The sequence below is a fragment of the Pleurodeles waltl genome, chromosome 2_1 (assembly GCF_031143425.1).
Source record: "Pleurodeles waltl isolate 20211129_DDA chromosome 2_1, aPleWal1.hap1.20221129, whole genome shotgun sequence".
Lineage (NCBI taxonomy): Eukaryota > Metazoa > Chordata > Amphibia > Caudata > Salamandridae > Pleurodeles > Pleurodeles waltl.
Window position 1 is genome coordinate 345,236,878 of NC_090438.1, and position 24,981 is coordinate 345,261,858.

General features: G+C 43.1%; 1 protein-coding gene across 1 annotated transcript in view; it reads right to left on the reverse strand.

The window, feature by feature from the left end:
- Positions 1 to 874: 874 nt before the first annotated feature.
- Positions 875 to 24,981, reverse strand: part of CHMP1B (charged multivesicular body protein 1B) — a 73,548-nt gene continuing 49,441 nt past the window's right edge. Inside the window, exons 6-8 of the mRNA XM_069212575.1 lie at positions 8,438 to 8,481; positions 8,154 to 8,226; positions 875 to 1,756 (exon numbers count right to left, since the gene is read on the reverse strand). Coding sequence (XP_069068676.1) covers positions 1,712 to 1,756; positions 8,154 to 8,226; positions 8,438 to 8,481 — 162 coding nt within the window. The 3' untranslated portion in view covers positions 875 to 1,711. The remainder of the gene's footprint in view (positions 1,757 to 8,153; positions 8,227 to 8,437; positions 8,482 to 24,981) is intronic.

Genomic DNA, 24,981 nt, shown 5'->3' on the forward strand with positions numbered 1-24,981 from the left:
AAGAATTTGGCCACTGTAGCCTAGATATATAGGCTGCATTATCTGTCACTTGCTTAAGTTTCTTTAAAGGCTTCATGAAGAAAGGTGAACATCTCCACTCAAGAAGATAAATGAAAGAACTGCTCTGGGGTCCCCGCATGTGGACAGGACTATTCAATGCTTATGAATAAACATGTAACTCGCCTACGAGAGAATAATAGTTACCTTCGCACCACAAGTCTCAAGTATTGTAGGTGTGCTGGATGCACAAGCAAGCATCTCTCTGGTCAAACGTCACCATAAAGCCTGCTTGTGACAGGTTAATGGATTCTTGCAAAATTGACATTTTAAAATGTGGGGTTGAGCACACTGTTTGGACATCTGGAAATTCTAAATGTATCTGTGTTCCAGTTTTCCTGGGAACAATGGAACCGAATGAATAAACACCTCTTCACCTTTCTGTGTTTGGAATTTCTTTTATTGCATCCTTGCACAACAAGGAAGTGGCTTCCTCCAAGAGGCACAGTTAATTATCACGACTGCGGTATTGAACAGTTGTGGTGGGCGGAGAAGCATTTCCTTCAACTCAATTCAGTAATAAATACCACCCCAGTTTGGCTGTCAAGTAAAAAAAAAAATGGAACTGAGAATCTTAATAAGGATGAAGCAAAATGTATCATATTAATTTACAAAATATATTCCAGATTTCCATATCAAAGGGATTTTACCAAATCAATGAGGTAAGACCTTCAAAACTAATCTGCAGCAGAGCTTTTTTTTTTGAGACACTTACAATAGCAGTGAAAACGAGATACTGTTTTTAAATGCACATACTTACCACATAGGTGTAATATTTTGCAATTAAAATGTGATATCAGAATAGAATACCTATTGGAAAGGTGTAAAAATGTATTTATTAAAAGAAAGAGCTGAATAATGTGTGCATCCTTGTAAACCACAAGGACCCATGAGTTGTGATATGGTTTTCACTCAACCAATGAACACTGGCTCGGTACTTTTATCTTCAGAACATTTACTTTCATTGTATAAAGTCACAAGAACTATTTTTACAGTTTTCGATCAACAAAAAACAATTCTGCACTTGTTCAACGTAGTAAAGGGATACATTTCAAAATGACTCCTTGCCCATCAATGTGGGAAACGTTTCTTTTGATTTTAGTAGAAAGAAAAAAACCTCGCTGAAAATGAAAAAAAAAACTTCTGCCATTAATTTTTTTACTGAGCTCTGTATGGAGTACATTATACAAATAGAAACGCACAAGTTTATTATTCATTTTAATGCTTGGTGAACAATCCCTTCGATGTGATTGCATTCTTTTGTTTTTGACAACTTGCCACACACACACAAAACTCAAAACACTGTAAGAGCTGAAAACAAACTCTCATTCATAATTTAAAATGACACTAACTAATGTAATAAAAGAATGAGTGATTTAGAATTCTCAAACATGGACTTGACAGACTGTAATTAAACTACCTCTGAAAATATGTATTGCGCAAAATAAATGTAATGTAATGCACAGAATAGCAGAGTTAAGGTTGGGGATTCCTTACAATGAATTTGTAGAAATGGAAAGCGACAAAGCGCAAAAGTAAGAATTTTATATTACATATATTTAGCATCAAGGCATGATCTGTGATCCACGTACATGTGCTGATACACACACAGAATTCCACAGAGACCGGAAAGAACTGTTTTCAGGTTTCTTCCTTACACTTGATCACGTAGGCGAGCAAGCCTTTGGGACAGTTCATCCTGCATAAATTAAAGGGACAACAACATATGAATAGTGCAGTACATTTACCTAAAAGGAAGATAGAATGTAATAAAAAATGTTGTCATTAGAATCTGAACTGCCTAGTGACAACATCACCATTTAAATGTAAAGGGTATAAGTACCTGATAAGACAGCAAACACTATAGGCCTTCAAACCATAAAATCATTCAAGGAAGTAAAAGTCCTGACTGCTTTTAAGAAATAACGAGGGGAAGGCTTTAGCTATGAGCTCTAGAGGACTTTCAATGATTAGGACTGATAATTCAGAACGTCCTGTTTTCTCTCCTGCAGTTCTTTGTTTTAAGATAGACAAATATTCTGCTAAAGACAGACCTGTGCGACTCTTGAATACAATTTCAAGACAATACATTTTACAATATGGAGTCATTGCAAGGATTTAGGATTTTGGGTGATGCTGTCAACTTTCCTTATATATAAGGGCAACGTTGCTGCAAAATTCTGTATCTAATGCAAACTGATATAAAACAAGTTTAGTCCTCTCAGACTGAAATTAGCATAGCCAAATTGTGAACCGATCACATAGTGAATGATGCATTTGTTATTATTTCATCTAAGAAGTAAAACTTGGCTTACCTAATGTAGGGTACACAATGCAGACTTAACTGTTGCACTACACTTATTTTAACTATTGTTCTAATGCGGGCGGGCCCATAGGAGCAACGTAACACTTCACAAGTTACAGAAAGCATGAGTACGGAAACAGTGCAGCTTAGGGGTACAAAAACAACAGCATTTTTTTAGACTAATATTATTTACATTCTGAGAAGAGGAGTGTTTAGGTTCTTTACAAATTTAAATAGATTTGAGTCTGAGGTGTTCCGGTTGCTGGATCTATAATTCTATTGCATGTCAATAGACTACTGTTTAAATGTTTTCGTTCTTTTGATTTTAGGTATCTCCGGTAGGAGGCTAGATCTGTCTTAATTTAATTATGTTTACTGACCGTCATTAAAAACATTTCAAGAGAGTAACATGTTTAAAATATCACCAAATGTCTGCCAAAATAAAACCTAATACGAGTTTCAGAAAAGTACAACAATCTAACAAGAGCAAAGAATGACTTGTAACTCATACACTGGCATTACCAACAGTTTCCTAAATATTGGCAGCACCATGGCATTCATACAGAAAATAAGAAAAAAGTTTAGTCATCACCAGGCTGCTTGACCCAAATAAAATAAATTATAGTGGTTTACCTCCTTTCAGCCGAGCATCTCTCTCATTTCCTGAGGTGCGTAGTTTGTTTTTCAGGTAGGTGGGGAGACCAATGTGTCCCCCCTTTATGAATAATGCTGCCCTTTCAGTAGCAATTCTTGCTTCGCCAGGGAAGCCAGGAATGGTCTCTCAGAAGTGAGTTATGTGGTCTGATTTTAAGCACCTTTGAGTAGGCAAACTGCCACATGAAGAATGGCTTTAAGCGGATTTGAGAAGGCCTACAATTAAGGCAGTACCCCCTTCAAAGAGAGTGGACCAGGACCTGCACTACTTTCAGGTGAGCAGTGGGAAATAGGAGGTCTAAGGTTGTTTAACATAAAAAGTCAGATAGAGGCAGGCCTCTCAATTTTTGGGTTGTGAGGTAACCAAGAGATTGTGGCCAATCAAAAGCTGAAGATTCAGCAATGAGATCAGGTTTGGCAGTGATGTTTGGGTCTGAGAAGCCAATTCTAGGCTTGAAAAGAGGCTTCACTGAAGCTGAGGAGGAGGAGGAATACAATTTGTGCTACATTCAAATGTTCAAGAAACATAACTTATTAAATGTATTGCCTTTCCAAGAAAGGATTTTAAATTTAAAAAGTCCAATGAGTTGAATACTCTAAGGTAAAGTTGGGGGTTGTTGGCATAATAGTGCAAGTGTCTCTCTTCTTCATGGAGTATCAGGCCAAATTGCTTCATGTAGAGAAGAAATATTGAGGGGGAAATGGAGGATCAATGAGGGACCACACATTTTACATGAAGGGTATGTCATCTGATACAATCCAGTTTTACAAACTGAGAACTAGATAAGTGTAATAAGATCAACTAGTTCAACACTTTTCTCGCTATTTTATCCAACAAGATGAGGATAGAGGATGAGGGTCATGGTCAATGGTATCAAATGAAGTAGGTCAATCAAATAGCAGCAAGAGACTTATATCACCGATGACAACTGTACGAAGAATGGCATCTATTATTTGTCCTGCAGTAGGGTCAAAACGAAATTGGAAGGTGTTCAGGATATCATTGTTGGATACACATTATTGGAGTTATATTACAACTGCCATATCATTGAGCTTGCCAAACGATTCTGGAAGAGAGTCAGGTCTAGATTCTGTTTCTAAAGCAAGAGAGTTCTCTTTCCAGATTTTAATGCAAAAGTGAATATTCTACTTTCTAGGGGCAGTTTGACAATTTTAAGCACTAAAGGGACAACATCCTGAGTGCAAAGCTAGATCAGGTTTACTGGATTGTGATCATCTGTGCAGAATGAGATGCAATTTTCTGGATTAAGGATTAAATGCCAAGATGTTTGAACGAAGACGATGTGATGTGGGCATTAAAGCTGATTTTGGAATGCAAAATGACTTACACGTTGCAAGCTCAAATGGAATATGTGGTGGACTAGCAGTCAGGTGAGGCAGAGAAAGAAGCATTTCTTTTGTATTAACTCGGATGGTACAAGCAACAGCACTTCAAACATAGCTCTTTTCAGATTAAGGTAACCAAAACTCACCATGTCTACCACTTCATCAAAGCCACCAATCAGTGCCCAGAACCCATTTTACGGATTAAAGACACGCAGACAAATCTCTGTATTATGAGTGTTGGACTAAAGTCCTAGTCATATCACATAAACACTGGATAGATAAAAATGATAAAGAAAAGTCGAATCCATGGAGAGCTCACAGCAACGACCCTATGCCAAGGGTGCTTGTATCAGAAGAAAGAACCTAGTTGAGAGACACTGTGGGCCTGATTCTAACTTTGGAGGACGGTGTTAAACCGTCCCAAAAGTGGCGGATATACCACCTACCGTATTACGAGTCCATTATATCCTATGGAACTCGTAATACGGTAGGTGGTATATCCGCCACTTTTGGGACGGTTTAACACCGTCCTCCAAAGTTAGAATCAGGCCCTGTGTGTCTTAAAAATGGAATGGAAGCATCAGAGTCCAGAAGGCGATATAAGCGATTTGGACTTTCAGAAGTCCAGTAACAGGTCAACATTGATAATGTCAGATGCTGTAATAAGAGAAGAACCATAAGGGAACTCCCCTTTGTATACAGTGGCTAGGATATCAACATTTAAGAATATTAACACAATTTTGGGTTGGTGTTTGGAACTAAAGCCTGATTGTTCAACTGTTGAACCTAGCTAGATACTACACACTCAAATTTGTTTTTGAAAGCCCAGTAAAGGCATGCATAGATGAGAAATGTTGAAAAGCAGCAAGGTCAAATTAGTGGACTTTTTCATGAAAGGAGATTCCACAGAATATTGCTACTGCTTTATGGCTAAAGTGCTAAAATAAACAGTACAGTGACATACAGGAATACAGTTGCTTCCATATGATCTGCGTCTAAAGAAGGTAGGTCCTTATCCTGCAGCACGTGGAGCTAATTATTTTCAACAATTCTTTCGAGTCATCAATTGACCTTTGTGGAAAGGAGTAAACGTTTTCCATCAGGTGATTCTTCGCCTGTTTTTAGCTGTAATTAAGGTTAAGGTTGTGGTGGTGAGACTACCCAATGCATTCTTTAACAAATCAACGTAAAGGAAGAAGCAATTAAAAGCTTCACCCTCCAGTTAGGATAGAGAGAGCTGGGGCACAAAATAGAATGGAATAATGAATGAACAGAAGGTGGTAGACAACTGTTCGAGCTTGCACATATATCCTGCAGAGCAGTCACAGACATGCCATGTACCAATGTCCCCTGAAAGTACTTAGAGCGCTCAGTAGCTACCAGCATTCCCTCAGGGTCCAGCCCCTAATTACAGCTATAATATAGCAATTCCTCTTGAAACTACTACCCAGCAGCACCACAATATCTACTGCTGCAGACTTCTCCCTAGTTGGGCCGTTTTAGTCCATGAGGTGTTTCTGGTATTGTGACTTCGCTGATAAAAGTCAAAGCACTGACGATTCAGATAGGGACTCCTTCCCCCAAGTACCTATAGTACTCCTTTCCTGAAGAAGTATTCTAGCTTCTTATGTCTCCCCTCTCAGCCTGGTAGTGTCTTGTATGATCAAGTTATATAGCTCATTCCAATTTGATACCTTGTACATTACACATGCCTCCAGTGAGTTCCATGAGGCATGCACAAAATCCTACCATGACTATTATCCAGAGCTTCAGCATTACCAACCGGAAAAAGTATCTGGCTACAGCATCAGATTGAATTTAAGCCTCATCCCATATGGAGATCTCTGCTTCTCTGAAAAAATTACCAAGTCCCAGTCTGAGCTGGGACTTAGAGAAGTTTCAGCAAGAACCCTGAAAAGCTCCAAAGCACCAGCGGGGCCATCCCGCTTCAGAAATCCAGCCTTCGGTTCCATGACAGCAGCTACAGTTTTAGTGCCTTCTTCATGGAGGGGTTTTTCTTCTTAAAAAGTGACAAATTCCCATTCTAAGCTGGGAGTTAAAAGAATTTTTTCTGAAGTGGAAATTAAAAACTTTTTCAAATTTTTTGACCTGTAGTCTTTCACCAAGACCCATCCACTTGGCATATATGACCTGGGCTTCATCGTGGTTGGCCTAAAATGTACACCTTCTTCCTGGTCTAAAGTAACGCTTGACTTACATGGGGTGCTTTATTTTTTTTCTGTGCCTTTTCAGGTCAGTTCATTAAAAAATCTTAACTCTGATTCTCACTTATTTGATTTTTGTCATTTTGGTCTTATTTTTCTCAAATGTTTCTCTGTACTTTAAAATTGGTTGTTGAGTTTTATTGTGATTTGTGTCTCTTTTCCAACTGTTTATGCACTGCTTAAATACTTCCCACAAAGTGCCTTTGATTTATGCCCAACTTTCTGTGCTACATTTCCAGGGATTTAACACAGGTTTATTGTGATTAATTTATATGACATATAGCAGGTATTGACTTTACCCTGAGGAGGACACTTGTGCACCCTAAATAATAATCCACTTTCCTACACACTACAGTTTATTGTTATTAACACCCTCATTAAGAGTTCAGCAGGTTTTGGTGCAAGAATACCAGCGGGATGGAATTCCTGATTCTGCCTATTAGTCCTGCACCAAAATCTACCAATTACGCATTTTCGTCCTGGAATAGGGAGTAACCGCACCAACCCCGACATACCCGGTCTTTCAGTGTTTTTTCCCCCAAGATTCTGTGGAGAAAACCATACACATTTTCTAGCTGATCTGTGTCTCGAAAAATGCTGGTGTGGGTTGTTGCAAGGTTGGGGGATGGCAGGTCAGGACAGGATTGAGTCTGCTTGAAGGGAGCACTATCAGCTCACTCAGTAGTGCTGCAGGGGTTGATTGGCAGCTAGTCTGCAATGCTGCCCGCAGCCCTTGTAACTAGAGCAAAAGAGACAGGCATATAACATTCAGGTCCAGCATTACCAGATATGGAGTTGGTGGACCTGTCAATTCAACACCCAAAGAGACATGGAACTGCAGATGGCATAATTTCACCCAGAGTTATCACTCCAGGTGAAGCTGTGCCACTCATAACGAGAGCCCAAGTGCTAAAACTTGTAGGGATAGCAAGCCCTGATAACTGGTGGGACCAATATACTTTAGGTATATATTGGAAGCCAAAGAACCATGTAATGCAACAACAGATGTTGAATGTCACCTTCAATAAATGAATCCTTTAATAAACAAATGTAACCAGGGGCTGAGAAATAAAACAATAGCACTGGAGCAGAGTGGGGGTTTGAAGTGTATGTGCATTGAGCGGTTCAAAAGAGCTATTCTACAGACATTCAGCCCCCTGTGTACTGCAAACGATCTGGAGGACAGCATTATGGCTATGCAATTGGTGTAAGATGGGTGACATTTGTAATTTGAACTTTGAATACGTAGTAAACATATTAAAGAGAAGAATTCCTTTCCTGCTGTAAACCTAAATTGATGAAGAGTGGAATGGAGATCAAATAAATTACTGAAGAGAAAAGTGAACTGCGTAATATTTCAAAGAGGTTTTGACTTGTGGCTTTGTCAGCTTCTGCACCATTGAACCATAGACTACAACTTGCCATTCAAAATACATGAAATTGAGAGCATTCTCACATGCAACACATTCAAATTACAGGAAAAATTAGAAAAAGACTGAAGCACTGAAATGCAAAATGTAATTTATCATTGAAACTAGTATATGAACAACGATCAATGACTGTACCTGTTCTGTAGAGGCAACACTTGCACCAATAGAACCAGTCTGCCCTTGTGGTAGTTCCATGTTCAGATCAAGGCTGCAATGAAAATTTGGGTTTCTTTAAATATCATCTACAAAAAATATGTGTGCACATGCAACACCAATTCACCCATTCTGGGTAGTTATAATAATTCTTTGAAAGCAGGCACAAGTAGGAAATTATATACTAGAATTGTAGTAGAAATTCATGGAAAGCGTAAAAGGGAAGCATGCTTTTGACTTTTCAAAATCAATATAATTTTACTTACCCAGCCTCATCTGCCATTTCGTGCAAAAGACTATCTACTTGACTCTGAAAGAAGAAAAGCATATTTTATTTTATAAATTTAAATATCTTGCAAATATTTAACATCAAAGCTACAATAAAAAAATAATTAACTTCTGCTGCTTCACTGTAGCAAACACAAAGTTTCATAAATTATTTTAATTGAGTTTTCACCATGTGTGAGTGGTAGGGGAGTCGGTGGGGGCGGGGAAGGGAAGATGATGGTAAGAAAGAGCTAATCAAGACTATATAGAAATGATTGAGAGAAACTGGGTTGTTGGTTGACTAGGGAGTGAGCTCTGATCAAACAGCAACAACAATTTTTGTCAGGGTGAATCACAAGGAAACTCCAAATTAACTTGTGATCACCCACTGGTAGCTTGACACAGAGAAGTCAGACTTAACTTGAAGGCAATGTGTAAAGTATTTTTCCAACACTTCAAAGAGTAAAACAGTGAAAACACCACACAGAAAGGATCCCACACCAGGTTAGAAAAACAGAACTTAATTTAATGAATAATATGAGACCAGAAAGACACAAATCCGAAGGGTAGAACTTGAGTTACATATTTTTAAAGAATAAACTATAAAACTGCACTCAGGAGCAAGAAGCGCCAACCAGGGATATCTGATCACGCTGGACTGGGACCCAGTCAGGCCTGCTGAACCGAAGTACCTTAAATCCTGCTTGTGGAGGGTTGCGTGGATCTGAAACAAAAAAGCCAAGGTGATGCGTTGGTTCCAAAATGCAGCAAGGCTGCAGTGCTGGGTCCTGCTGTATCGTTGCTGAGGTTCCCCTCCCGACGGGGCTTACGACACAAGGGCCCGTGTTTTTGTGCAGCTGAAGTGATATATCAGTTCCAATGAGCGCTGAGGCTGCAATGCAGAGCTGTAGCGTAGTCACTGAGGCTGCCATCAACAAGAGATGAGAGGAGCTTGCGGTGGGGAAATCGGTGTGCTGTGTCAGTTCGTAACATGATGCGCCTGTCCCAGGAAGCTGGGATGTGAGTCTGTGTGTTTGTTCCGACTGACGCAGTAGTGGTGATGCATCACTTCTGCTCCACACAGCAGCTGAAATGCATCAGTTCTGCTCCTGCAGCAGTGGATGCGTCAGCTCAGCTAGAGCAAACACCTTAGGCACACTTACAAGGATCCAGGACTGGGGTGGCACTCTTTCGCATGGGAGACTCACAGATGGCAGACAGAGTTCAGATCAGGAGGCCAGCCAACTAGCCTTTGCAGTCAGGTCCCGTTCTTTCCATTCCCTGGCAAGGGGGCAGCAAGGCACAAGTCCAGCAGAATCGTAGTCCTTCTGCAGCACAGCAGTCCTTCTTCCTGGCAGAGTATTCACAAGTCTAGATGTATACTGAAGTGGTGGTGTCTGAGGTCCAGTTCTTATACCCAGTAGTGCCTTTAATGTGGAGACTTTAAAGAAATGACTTTGAAGTGCACAGATGTCCTGTCCTTCCTGCCCTGGTGCCAGACTTAATACAGGGGAGTATGCAGCCCTTTGTGTGTGGACAGGACACATCCTACTCTGGTGTAAGTGAGGCTGGATCCATCTCCTCCCACCCATCCTGCCAGGATGGCCCATCAGATCACATCTAGGCTCTCATTGCGTGTGGCTGTCTAGGGGCAATACACAAAGCCCAGTTGTGACCAACCCCAGACATGTGATCAGAGACAGGCAGGAGGTACAAAAAGGTTATGGTAAGAAAATGCAAATTTTCTAAAAGTGCCATTTTCAGATTTGCAACTTAAAATCTGACTTCAGCGCAAGTTAGGATTTTAAATTGTGAATACAGACACCAAACTTGGAAGGGTTTTATGTCCCTGTTAGGAAATTACACTTATAAAGGATAATAATAAGGTAATTCTGATGTTAACCTATGGGAGACACAGGCCTTGCCGTGGTGAAAAACAAATTTGTTTTTTACCACCAAGACACATAAAACGTAAAGATACATGTCCAACTTTTTAAATACATTACATCCTGACCTGGGGGGCTGGTCGGGGCCTACTTTAAGGGTCACATACGTACAGAAAAGGAAGGTTTGTGCCTGGCAAAAGGTTTACTTTGATAGGTCGGCATGGCAGTCCAAAACTGCGCACACAGGCTCTGCAATGGCAGATCGGACACAGTCTTAAAGGTCTACTTAAGTGGCTGGCACAATCAGTGTTGCAGTCCACTAGTAGCATTTAATTAACAGGACTTGGGCAAAAGTAGTGCACTTTACTAGGGACTTATAGGTGAATTCAAAATGACAATTGGGGATAAGCCAATGTTACCAGGTTTCTGGAAAAGAGCACAAGCCCTTTTAGCAGTGGTAAAAAGCGCAGAATCTTATGGCCAGCAAAAACGTAGTCAGTAAAACAGAAGGTCTGGTGGCAAAAAGTCAGAGGGAAACCACACCAAAGATGCCAGATCCAACACATTTCTCTCACGCCCCTACACCACCACCACCACCACTCCAGCCAGATGAAAGTGAAAGATGTAAGTGGGGAGAAGTATCCAATCCCTTGGGAGTTTTCTTCACGAAGGCAGAAAAACCTGGACACCTAAGGTCCCTTTGTGTGTGGCCGTCTAGAGGGAATTCACAAGAGCATAGCTGTCACCCACCCAGACATGTATTCAGAGACGCGCAGAAGGCACTAGGGGCCATATGTACGAACACTTTTTCCCATAGACACAGAATGGGTAAAAACCTTTGGTACATCTGGCCCTCGATGATTTAAGGTAAGAAAATGGCCACTTTCTAAAAATTTAATTTTCAGAATTGCAATTTAAAATCCTACTTCACCATCAGTTGTGATTCTAAACTGTGATTGCAGAGATACCATCTTGGGGGTTCCATCTCTTCCCAACTCGAAACTACACTTATAAAATGCAATAAAGCTATTCCAATGTTAACCTATGGAAGAGACAAGCCTCGCAGTAGTGAAAAACAAATTTAAGACTTTTTCACAACCTGAGCATATAAGTTTTTTTACAAGTCCATGTCCAACTTTTTAAATACACTGCAACCTGCCCTTGGGTCTGTCCATGGCCTACCTTATCCAGGATTTTGCAAAGAGCTGCAAATTACCTGTGAAGGTCACAAGGCTTTGAATTGTAGACACAGGGAGATTAAGTGATTTGCCCAGAATCACATGATGTTGAGCTGAGATTCAAACCAGGTTCTCCTGCCTCCGAAGTCGGCAGCTCAGGTTGCTATGCCAAATCCTTGTATGTATTAAAAAGAAAGGTTTGGGCCTGGCCAGAGGGTTAACTTGCCAGGTCGACATGGCAGTTTAGGACTGCAGACACAGGCTCCGCAATGGCAAGCCTGAGACATTTTTAGAGGGCTACTTAAGTGAGTGGCACAATCAGTGCTGCAGGCCCACTCGTAGCATTTAATTTACAGGCCCAGGGCACACAGTGAACTTTATTAGGCACTTATGGGTAAATTAAATATGACAATTGAGGATAAGTCAATGTTACCAGGTTTTAGGGAAAGAACACAAGCACTTTAGCACTGCTCAGCAAGTGTAAAGTGAATAGAACCCTAAGACTTTCCCAGGACTCGAACAACAGAGACACTGACTGGAGAAGAAGATGCCTTGTGAGCCGGATGATGAGGACTTCGTACAGTGAACCAATCAACGAACTGAGAATGGCGTAATCTTAGAACTTACAGATTCGTAAAATAAGCATTATTGGTTAGGGTAATAACTGGCGATTGACTGACTAATTAGGAATTAAGGGGATGGAGTGGATAACCTTAATAAAAAGTCATGACAAAGGGCAAAATCTTCAGATGTGAGGGGAGAACTGATGCAGATGTTAGATGTCGGAAGACGCGATTCGAGATTCTGTCACTGGGCTCATTCTCTTGAGAGCCTGATGCGTTGCTGATCGATTGATGACCTGAAGACGAAGGCTGATTTTGTTGCTGATCCATTCTGTGGATAGGTAGCTATGACAATGTGACTTAACTTTTGTGCCTTTCTTTCTAGGTACCAACTGCGCTGTTTAAATAGTTTTTCTTTTAGCTAGATGTTTTCTAAATTCGTGTTCTAAATTGTTTTCGCATGAAGTCCCACATGCTAATGCTAATCCGGGTTAGGTAAGGTTCCTTTGGGTGAGCTGACAGAGACAATTGATTGACTAACTGCTTTCTGAGCATATGTTTTCTCAAGTTCTGATTAGAATATGTTATTGGTGGTCATTAACTGAATTAATTCTGAGTGAACTGAATAAAGTTTGAATTAACTTTATGACTTAGAAGTGTAACAATTAGGGAAATAAAATTGCTAAGACGTATATTGAGTTATGGTTATTCATGAAATGTTCATTTAATTGATTAATGATTAATATTTCTTTTAGTGGTTATTGATTGGGCATATTGAAAATTGATAACATTGGTCGTTACATGGCAAGGATACTCCATGCAATCCAAAAGGTTCATCGGCCTATACGCGTCCCCTTGTAAGTTTACTTACCAAGGACCAGGCGCGTTAGCAAGTATTAAGAAACATTAGTTCACTTATTGTATTTCATTACATTTTTGATGTTCTATGATGGTACATTTTTACATGCATCTTACATTTTCTTAGACTGTTGATCTTCAAGCCCTTGGTTATTGGTTTTGGCAATACCCAGGGCACTCTGGGGCTTACCTTTGATCATGCACCACGTTCAATGCCCATGCCAACAGGGCGCAGCCTTCAGCCATGGTCTTTGAACAGTACCAATGCCAGTGAAGCCTGCTGGGTACGTCCTCTGGTCATGCCTAGCAAGTTCTGTGAACAAGATATGGCCCTTGGCAACAGCGTGCTCCTTCTCCAATGTCCCCACAGATTTTTTAATCAAATGTGAAAGAATTCTGCAATTTTTGATAAGGGGAGAACTTTTTTTAGCCTGGTGGACCAGTTCAGGAAAGGACAGAGGTTCACAACACCAGGTCACATTTTTCATTTTATCAGGTAATAAAGTAATTTTTACCCTGCTGTCTGCACTCTATTATCTCTTGGGATTTAAATGTAACCCCTTCTCATACCTACATAATTTTATTCATTACGTTTGTGAACAGAAAGAGACAAGTTGTAGACCTAGTCATAGCCTCTGCTGCTTAATGGAGTCATTTTAAACTCATACCAAGTAAGAATTTCCAACTGCTTGCATTGATAGTATGATGTGCTGTGTTTACAATGTTGTTTGTTCTTTGCTGTGTTTTGCTGAAAGTGGGATCTTGTCACCAGGGTTTTCACGGTTTCTATTTTAGGGCACCCTGTTTACATATGAGTCTTGTTTTTCAGTGAGTTCCAGTACGACCTAGAGCGGATGCCACATGTCACATAGTCATTGTAATGTTGGAGATGGTGCTCAGGTGAGGGAGAATGTTGGTCAGTTAGAAGTTAGGGGCTGACAAGAGAAGTGGCAGAAGCCAGGAGTTGCAGTCTTGATGCAAGTTAACCCGAGGATGCTTACACTTGTAATATAGCATGTTTCAGGGAGCAGCACACTTGGTCATTATCAGTGGAGTCTGGCAGGTGGATCCTCAGGCAAATAGTTTGTAGATGAACTGTCAGATAACCTTTTTTGTAGCTGTGAAGTACCATAGGTTTCCTTTTCCCAGTTTTACTCAATTGCTATAATAGGTCAGTTAGGATACTAATAGAATGTGAATGTTCTGTGTAGGATAATATCGAAACATAGGGGAGGGACTGAGACTTGAGAAGTAGCAATGCTCTAATAAAAAAAAGTAACACACAAACACGTTCAGTTAAGACCTATAGCAAGAGTTAAGACACATTTAAGTGAGTTATTCTCATCATGAATTGCAAAGTAGATTTTGAGATGATCTGAATTTACTGATCAAGTTCGAATAGAATTATTCACCAGAATTGTTCACTGTAGTTTGAACAGACCCATAACTTTGTGTAAGGCTTATTGTGAGTATGATTATAAGAAGAGAGAAAGAGGTGTTTAAAGTGGAGTCTAGCGGAGTCTTTGGGCAGTGCATTTCAGTTGCCTGCACCCATCAGGAACAGTGGATGGGGTTTTATTTATTACATAGCATGGCACTGGATAAATAAAGTGTGATGGGATGCCTTTGCCAGCATTGCATAATAAGGAAGTCAATGTATGATTTTGAGGAGGTCAAAAGTGTAGGCACCAGTCAACGTGCATATGCTCCCCAGAACAGGATCCGTTCATGACAGTGGGGTATGGGTGTACTATGGGAGAGTTCAATATGAGATGGTCTTGGGCAGGCTAAGAGGATGTTCTCAGCAGAGAGTGGTACAAGTGCTCAAAGCCTGGAGTTGCATTAAGTTCAGGACGCCAGTCGGCAGCTAAACACAAAAAAAAAAAAAACACACACACAAGAAGGTTCCTCCACGCATCTAGAACACCATAATGGGAAACCAAAGAAAAAGAGGAACAGTTCAGAGGTTAATAAATAGCCGAGAACATTTCCAGCAAACAATGCCCACCCCCCCAGATCTCCTTTCTAAAGACTCTCTAGGAAACCTCATCATTAAGGAACACAAGAAATACTGAGAAATTGACCCACCACTCAACATTGTGCCCTAGAATCCATTTTTCATTACAACAAAATGGAGTGGATCCAACTACTGCTGGTCCTTGTCTACTTTGCTAGCACCAATGTTACACCCATGACCAAAAGACTAGGGAGCAGACTGTTCTTATCCAGGGGCGGCAGCACAATTTAACAACTTCTAAAGATAATCTCTTTCTGCGAAAAGGCAAGTTACTCCTGTAAAAATCTCCAATCTTCCTCGCACACCAGCAAGCAATCAGTTGCTTCGGCTAATGAAGCTACTTCAATGTGGTTTGTAGGTCAGGGCACGTGGCAGGATGTCTGCTCTCCCCACTTCTGTTTGCCCTGGAGCCATTGGCCCTCGAAGACAGCTGCACGACTGAGGGGGTGGGGGGGATCACGCTGGGAAAGTGGCACACTTGGTATCCCTATACACTGATGACAATCTCTTCTACCCGAGGGAGCCGCAGTCCTCGCTGCCCCATATTTTGAAATTATTGGAAGTTTGGGGAAGATATCAGCTGCGGATTAACCGAAAAAAAATTTCTTTTTTTTCCCCGGGGAGCTTAGCTGGCTTGGAGAGGGATAAACTCCTAGCCTTGGGACTGACGTGTGAAATTGATGCCTTTGGGTATTTGCGGGTTATGATAGTGCACACTGCTGTCATTATGGCTACAACCCAGGGAGGGTGATAGAGGTTCTGCGTGTGTCAATGCGCTTTTGGTATAGGGTAGCGTTGGAGACCATACAAAGGGATCAGGAACTGAGAGGTCCCATGTAGATATTGCACTTATATTCCAGAAAAGAGATAGGTCTTCAGTTGCTTCCTAAGCTAGTTCTTTGATTCAATGAAATGGAGAAGATGAGTGTTCCAGGCTTTTGATCCCAAGTAAGCAAAAGCCCTGCCTCCCAAATTAGCCCTCTTGAACATGGGAATTTGGAGGAGGTTTGAGCTGCAAAATCTCAAAAATCTGTTGGTGACATAATGTATAAATCTATCTGTAAGAAATGTGGGGCCTGGCCATAAAACGCTTTGTGCGTTAGTGTCAAGGCTTTAAAAATGAATTTATTTTTGCACAGGGAGCCATTGCAGATCTTTTAAATGAGATGCCGTGTGTGCGGGGAAGCTTTAGTACCATTCATGCAACTGCATTCTGTAGTTTGCAGTTAATAAGATATTTTGGTAGGCTGGGATAAAGGCTGTTTGAGAAGTCGAGTCATCAGGAAATGAGCATGAACCAAAGACTTTAGAGATTATTGTGGTTGCAAATCTAGAAACTTTCTAAGTGCTTCCATTATTGAGAAGCAAGTGCCAGTAACTGAAAGAATTTGTTGGTAAAAATGAATTCACAGTCAAATCTGACTGAAAAACTTCTGCAGCAATTTGCTGGTGTGGGAAAACATTGGAAGGTTCCTTCGGCCACCTGTCGGTGGCTGGCAAGTTATTGTTAGCTGCAATTAAGAGTAGTTCAGTCTTTTCTGCATTACATTTCAAGGTGTCTCTCATTCACCCACTCCATAATCCTGCTGAGAGACACTTGAAACTCTGCTCTGATTTGATGGTGTTCTTATCCAGAGAAAGATCCAGTTGCCTGTCACTGGCATATGATATTACTGAAATCCCTAATAACAATCCGCTTGGCCAGTGAGATCATGTAAATATTAAAATGTAAGACTCGGGGAAGACCCCTGTGGAATTTCAAATTTAAGAGTGAAGAACAGACTAAGGTGGAGGAGCCGGGGACATTCCCCTTCCTAGGACTAAGGTGGAGGAGCCGGGGACATTCCTAGGAAACTGAAATGAGAAGTGGACTTTCAGCACAAGGCTTGCTTTTCTGGGTATTTTGCATTTGAAAACTAGAGATTTAGCAAAACATGCAACTGAATGTGATCTACTACAAATTGCTAAAGCCTGTTCCATCAAAGGCTTCCCATCAGGGCCAGGTTTCTTGAACACTGGTTGCTGGAGGCACAGTACAGAACACAACCATCCACTGTCCTATGAACCCTTAACCAACACTTTCAGACATTCACAACCTGAGAAGATCCCTGAACACCACCCACAAGGTCAGTGCCATTCATCACCCCAGAGACACCCAAAAGATAAGCACTGGTCAAAAGACAAAAAGGAAGGTACAGCAAAAGGAATCAAATGACAAGAAGAGATTGGGAGCACCAGCTCAGTGAATATAGCACCAGAAGTTAGCCTGCATTATCTTGCTCCAGCTTGCACTGGTCCATATCTTCCTGCAAGAGTGAGAGTTATAGTGGGATATCGAATGTAGTGGCTATCTCCACCAACAAAGATTCAGTGGAGCAGGTGCTGTAATCCCAAAGTTTGACCCTCGAGCATTCCTAAACAGCTGCAAGATACGTCTTCTTTCAGGTACCATAGGCGTCTCAAGAAGTAACAAAGCACAAGATATTGGATTTTATTCAAAGAAGCAGGCAGAGGTCAGACAATTTCATGGATGTCATCCTTAGTCTACCACAGAAATGTGCATGCAACAGTGAAGCATAAGCATGCTTGCATGTCTATAAACGGCTTAACTTACAGACATATTGAAAATTAGTGCTACCAATTGCATACGATCTATAAGAGCAAGTGCAACATCTGACTTGGTACACTTGTGTTTCTAGCACTTCAATAGACAAATCAAAAAGGCAGTGAGAACTTTATAGCAAGCTTTGAATTGTGTAGGGATGTGACCTACTTCAGAGGACAACATACAAGGGCTGAGGAAATTGAACTACAAATATTACATAACTGCAAGGGACATGCACAAAAAGAACAGATACATTATGGCAGTATGGGGAAGAACTAAGTCTCCCCAATTCTCCTTTCCCCCAGGGGCTCTTTCCATCGGATCTTGTTCATATTTGGGAGCTGATGTCGGTGTTTAGGGGGGAATATATTAACTACATCAGGAATTCAACAGCCCTGGCCAGAAGATCAGTAATCTTTGATACTTTCATAACCTCCAAGGAATGCACTACAGTATAAGGATCAAACCTTACAATCATGTCAGAAAGGTGAAGCAGATTTAGTATATCCATACTCTTATTCCAAACTCTTATACAACATATTGAAAGAAAATGTCTTGTAATGCAGAAAAGTATTTGCTAAGTGTTGAGATGGGTAGGTCCCCAGTATGGCTCTACAGAGCATGCATCCCTGTACTGTATTGCTCTCCTCAGATAATCACAGTGGTTTGAAAACCCAGGGAATGTCTCTGAGGTGGAGGGTCATCCTCCAATTAAGCTTTATGGGATTGCCAGTGGTGGCAGTGCAAATTATAGTAGAGGGACAAATCATTTTGCCTACATCCTTCAGGGGGGAGTTGCTAACAGGTCTCAACAGCCACTCTCTCAACACAGGGTCTCTTCTTCCCATCTGTAGAGGTTGTAAGTGAAAGGTGCATGCGCTTTGAGTCCGTGCCTCAGGATGAGTTTGGAACCTGTGCTCATGTATGACTCAAATCAAATCATTAACATTTATAAAGCGCGCTACTCACCCATGCGGGTCTCAAGGCGCTAGGGGAAAAGGGGGGTTATCGCTGCTCGAACAGCCAGGTCTTTAGGAGTCTCCGGAAAGCGGAGTGGTCCTGGGTGGTCCTGAGGCTGGTGGGGAGGGAGTTCCAGGTCTTGGCCGCCAGGAAGGAGAAAGATCTCCCACCCGCCGTGGAGCGGCGGATGCGAGGGACAGCAGCGAGTGTAAGGCCAGAGGAGCGGAGGGGGCGGGTGGGGACGTAGAAGTTGAGGCGTCTGTTGAGGTATTCCGGTCCCTTGTCGTGGAGGGCTTTGTGTGCGTGGGTGAGAAGTCGGAAGGTGATCCTTTTGCTGACTGGGAGCCAATGCAGGTGTCTCAGGTGTGCGGAGATGTGGCTGCTGCAGGGTACGTCGAGGATGAGGCGGGCCGAGGCGTTTTGAATGCGTTGCAGGCGATTTTGGAGTTTGGCTGTGGTCCCGGCGTAGAGGGTGTTGCCGTAGTCCAGGCGGCTCGTGACGAGGGTGTGGGTCATGGTTTTTCTGGTGTCGGCAGGGATCCAGCGGAAGATCTTGCGGAGCATGCGGAGGGTGAGGAAGCAGGCGGAGGACACGGCGTTGACTTGCTTGGTCATGGTGAGAAGAGGGTCCAAGATGAAGCCGAGGTTGCGGGCGTGGTCTGTGGGGGTCGGTGCAAACTGGGTGGAGCTGGGTTTGACTGGGTACAAACAGCAATAATCCATTTTAATTGTATTTATATGGTAATATGAAACTAAGAGGGCTTTGAAAAACCTAGTTTATGTTTCTGTTTACTTAGAAATTTGCTTCTTTGCATCACCTCCCTTTTCCCAGTGCCTTACAGTAGAGGGCTAAAGCATCTTGCAAGTAGAGGTGCCAGATCCTTCACTCTGTAGTTTAGTGTCATGTTCCCCTGCCAGGTGACTCTACCTTCACGGGTAAGTCAAAGTCCTTCTTCCTACCTGAATCTACATTACAACAGATCTGTCCTTTTGTCTGGCCTTCAAAATACAAAGTTCCACATCTGAACTATTGGAAACCAGGTCATGAAGGGCCTGGGCTAACTACAGCCTCAATAAGGCCTAGTGGTCTTGCACCCTTTCATTGGAGAAACCCTAACAGTGTAGAAGAGTCGACTGGATGGGTCTGCAGAAAATAAGTGATCCCCTGGTCAGTTGAAGTTTCAAGACCAGTTACTGACTAATGAAGGAGCTGTACTCCATTTTAGTTGGAGAAATGTTCTGCTCCAAAGCTAGGGTCTGCCAACTGCTAACTTCCTACCAGACTGGGGGAGGAGCCTGCAAAGAGCTACAGGGCTGCCCTTCAAAGGAGAGCCCTTCCTGATGGGATAAAAGGTTGCTGGACAGCACAACAGAGGAGAGCCTGCATGAGAGAAATTAATGAGTCTGACAGTCAAAGGACCTCAGGAGCTGTGTTGTAGACATCAACTACCATAAACGTCACTGCCTGAGGTGCAAGTGAAGCACCATGGCCTACAACATGTTGTGGTGTGCTGCACTGTCCCTAAACCCACCAGTTTAACCCTAGGTGCCTGTATGAGAAATTGAGGATTGCCCCAGAGAAAGTTACTGGACATAAGATTGTTGAAGAGGTATCCAAGTAAGGTTCAGGAATCAACAGTTAAATCCACACTTATGACTTTGTTTTCAGTTCTATGTGCTGAGTAACAGAACATTAAACACTGACCCCTTGTGCTGCTACTGATTAGCCAGGGTCTGGGTAGGGTCAACTGCAAATTATTAGGTGGTGGACTTTGGCTCAGGCCAGAGTGTTCTGTGTGGATACAAATACCCTGTAATACATTTTAACCTTTTGAAGTGGTGCACAAGCCCCTCCAGACAGTTCAATAGATCCACACACTTGTTTTGCTAAGGAGCAACAAGCAGGATTGACTGGTGAAGTGTATCTGAAAGAACTGAGTGTAGGAAGCTGGCTCTGTATATATCAAATTGAGATATAGTGTGCACAGAGTTCAGGGTTTCGCCAAGAGGCTTGACAGAGGCAATAATAGATAATACTAATACTCTATGTGTGGTAGAGAGGTCGAGCAGTTAGGCTTATCAGAGGGTAGTTTTAAGCATATATTGTACATACATAGACAATAAGAGAAATGCACGCTCGGTGACTTAACTCCAGACCAATAGGATTTTTATATAGAAAAATATTCTTTCTTAATTTATCTCTAGAACCACAAGATTCAATTAGCAGGTAAGTACATTATATGAACGGTACTTTGCATAGGTACAATCAGGACTTTGAATGGAATCAACAATGTACACAGTTTTTCTTAAAATGGCAAAAAGCTATTTAAAAAGTGGACACAGTGCAAATTTCAACAGTTCCCGGGGGAAGAAAGTACAGTTTTGGAGGTAAGTAAATCGACTTACAGGTTCAGTATCCGGGGCATGTGTAGCCCACTACTGGGGGTTGGAGATAACCCCAAACACCCAGCACCAGCAACACAGGGCCGGTTAGGTACAGAGGTCAAACAGGAGCAAAAGTAACGTGGGCGCCTATGGAGACAGGGGGTACTCCGGTTTCCGGTCTGCTTGCAGGTAAGTACCCGCATTGTCTCAGGGCAGACCAGGGGGTTTAGAGGAGCACAGGGGGTAAGTGGGGGGGGGGGGCACAGGAAGGCACCAAACACGCACCCTCAGCAGCACGGAGGCGCCTGAGTGCAGGTTGCAAACAGGGCGTCGGGTTCCCAATGGAACTCAAAGGGCGGACCCAGGGGTCACTTAGGTGCTGCAGGCAGGGAACAGGGGGGAGTCTCGGGCAAGCCACCGACTGGACAGGGAGGAGGGCTGCCAGCTGGTCACTCCTGCACCGGTGGTCAGTTTCTCTCATGGCTGGGGGCAGCGGTGCAGTGCTTCTTCAGGCGTCGGATATCTTCGTCTGAGCAGTTGCGGGCAGGGAGGTCCTCGAGATTCCCTCTGCAGATGTCGTCATGGAGAGGTGGAGAGATCAGCCCAGGGTGGACACTTGGTCGGAATTGCCTAGGGATCCTCTCTGGCTGGTCGGTTCCTCTGGAGACGGGCAAGGGGCGTCGGGTGCAGAGTAGTTTTGGACTCACGCTTCTGGAGTGAGGTGGGAGTCCCTTTACAGATGGTTGCTTTTTCTTCTTGTTGGACAGGTCTGCTGTCCACTGGAGTTTCTTGGTCCTCGGTTATGCAGACGGTCCCCTGGAGGCTTTTCAGGGGTTGCTGGTCCTGTAGAACGTGTTGATTCTTCTTTTGCAGCTTTTTAAAGAAGGAGCCGGGCCAGTAGGGCTGGGGCAGAGTCAGTTGTTGTCTCCTTCTCGTCTCTGCAGGGTTTTCAGCACAGCATTCCTTCTTTTCTTCAGCTCGTCAGGAATCTAAATCGCTTGGTTCAGGGGGCCCTTAAATATAAGATTTAGAGACATTTTTAGGGTTAGAGGGCAGTAGCCAATGGCTACTGTACCTAAGGGTGGCTACACCCTCCTTGTGCCCACTCCCTTTGGAGAGGGGGGGCACATACCTATCCCTGCTGGTCCCAACCCTCCAAAGCAAGATGGAGGATTTCTCAAGGAGGGGGTGACTTCAGCTCTGGACACCTTAGGGGTGGTCCGGGCAAAGCAGGTGACTCCTCCTTGCTTTTCTAAATTATCCCTCTGGACCTGCTGCCAAAAGTGGGGGCTTGTCCAGGGGGGTGGCGGGCACCTCCACTAGCTGGAGTACCCTGGGGCACTGTAACGCCAGGCCTGAGCCTTTGAGGCTCACCAAGAGGTGTTACAATTCCTGCAGGGGGAGGTGTGAAGCACCTCCACCCAGGAGGGGCTTTGTTTGTGAAGCACCTCCACCCAGGAGGGGCTTTGTTTCTGACCACAGGGTGCACAAAGGCACTCATCCCATGTGGTCAGAAACTCGTCTGGAAGTGGCAGGCTGGCACAGACCGGTTAGCCTTATACTAGCAGTTGAGCTAACATACAGGGGGGCATCTCTAGGATGCCCTCTGTGTGTATTTTTCAATAAATCTCACACTGGCATCAGTGTGGGTTTATTGTGCTGAGAAGTTTGATACCAAACTTCCCAGTATTCAATGTAGCCATTATGGTGTGGAGTTTGTAATGACAAACTCCCAGACCATATACTCAGTATGGCTACTCATGCAGCTATGCCCTCATATGTGGTATAGTGCACCCTGACTTAGGGCTGTAAGGCCTGCTAGAGGGATAACTTACCTATGCCACAGGCAGTGATTTAGGGACAGGGAACCCTGCGGGGAGTGCCATGTCGATTTTGTCTTTTCTCCCCACCAGCACACACAAGCCGCCAGGCAGTGTGCATGACTGAGTGAGGGGTCCTTCGGTAGCATAATACATGCTGCAGCCCTTAGGGACCTTCCCTAGTCACAGGGTCCTTAGTACCAGGGGTACCATTTACAAGGGACTTAACTGTGGGCCAGGGCTGTGCCAATTGAGTAAACAAAGGTACAGTTTTAGGGAATGAAACCTGGTGCTTGGGCCCGGTTAGCAGGGTCCCAGTACACTTTCAATCAAAGTTAGCATCAACACTAGGCAAAAAGTATGGGGTAACCATGCCAACAGTGGCATTTTCCTGCACTGAGCAGGTGTGTTAATATTTGACTGTCATAGTCCAGGTATTCAAATTGAGGTTTGCAGATCCAGAATTTGCTAGCACCAGAGGGCAGCACAGATACTGAGTTAACACTGACAAAGTGTATAATTCTTTGCACGCAAGCTATTTAGACATAAATCGCTTGGTAGGACAGAGCTAGAGAGGTGTAGTGTTGAGCGCTTAGCTTGATTCTACATGTAGGTTTGTGTTCAATAACATTATTATTATTATTATTTTTTAACTGAAGCACTGCCTTGACATTTGTTTACTAAGGGGTACTTGGTTGTTTTACTGTGTTCTGCCTTTCTAGGCCATACAAAGACTCTGACTGCATTGCTCTACTACCCAGACAGTCTCTAGTACAGATGAACAGCACTTGGTAATCCAGGTTTTGGTTCACAAGTAAGGTAGCACAAGACGAAAGAACACCAGTGGACAATGACTGCTATTGTCACAATTGAAGACAAGTAACCTCCACTTGCCATGTGACCCTTCTGAACCACTCAGCTCCAGAACACAGTGAATATGTGTATGCATGCATTGGTATTTGTGAAGTGCAAACTCAGCTGGCAAGAAATGGATCAATGTAGGTTACTGAGGGAGGCAGGGTACACAAGAATGTGTCTGTCATTTGACTCTAGGAGCCCTAAAAACTTGAAAAAGCTTTAAGGCCAATCACTGGGTTTAAAGACATCAGCACTCCTCCATGGTACCTATTAGACCAGATCTGTTTTAAACATCTACAACAAGTACCACATTTGACTTGTGGTTTTATGCTTTCCCTCAACTAGGTACTCAGAATTGTGCCCTCCCTAAAATTACCCTTTCTTAAATATGTACGACGAGTATCTGCATAGGCAACTCTAGCTCACTGACTGCATCCAATACCTCTCCTCCTTACCACCAGAATAGCATCCTTCGTACCACAAAAAGACCAGGGTTTCCTCTGGCAATCTCTCCTTTTAGGATATCGAAAGAAAATGTACAAACTTTTCTCAGTGACATTCAACAATTCCAGCACAGAAAACATGGGACTTCAACAGATTCAAGTACCCAAGACTTGAGATGCAACCTTGACAGGGTCAGCTGTAAATAAAAATAAATGTAAATTTCGCACTTGTATAGCGCACTACTCACCCGTTAGGGTCTCAAGGCGCTGTACGCATACCGCTGTGGAACCCCTCCTGGCTTTTCCCTGTGAGGCACCCACTCCTGGACAACCCCCAGGGTGAAACCAGGCATCTAAGCACTGTCAGGGCCGTTGTGGAGATTAAGCAAGCTATTGCCCAGAGTTACAGTGTGGAACCCATTAATTAGATTAGGCACTGAGGCGAGAATTATCTGGTCCAAGGGAATTGAGCCCAAGACCCACCAAGGAGGGAATTGAACCCTGGTCCCGGGCCAGATCTCTGCATCAGGGTCTGCCGCTCTAAATGCAACGTATGCTTGAAGATTTTCATAGCAGGCTTGTTCAGCAAAAGGAGGTATGTCCTTTTGACATACAAATCAGTTAGTGGGGCAATGATAACACATTTATTCCAGAAACGTGAGACCATGGAATCACTGAAGAAGCCTATCCATGTGTCCTGCCAGATAGATGGAAAAAACACAAACCTTTTTTTATAAGGTTGCAATGCACGGGTAAGGGGTTCCAATCCAATGAAGTGTCAAAACCCCTTTGAGAGAGCCACAGGGCACACAGGGGCTGCTGGGCCGAAACATGGTGTTTGAGGCCTTTTATTCTAGATGTCCCAGGGCCCGTTCTACTATGGCTCCAGCTCAACTCGGCCAAGTACCCCTTCTGCACTGGACTCTCAGTGGTAGCTGTAGTCGAGCAGTCAAGGTTTCCTCGGGGCGAT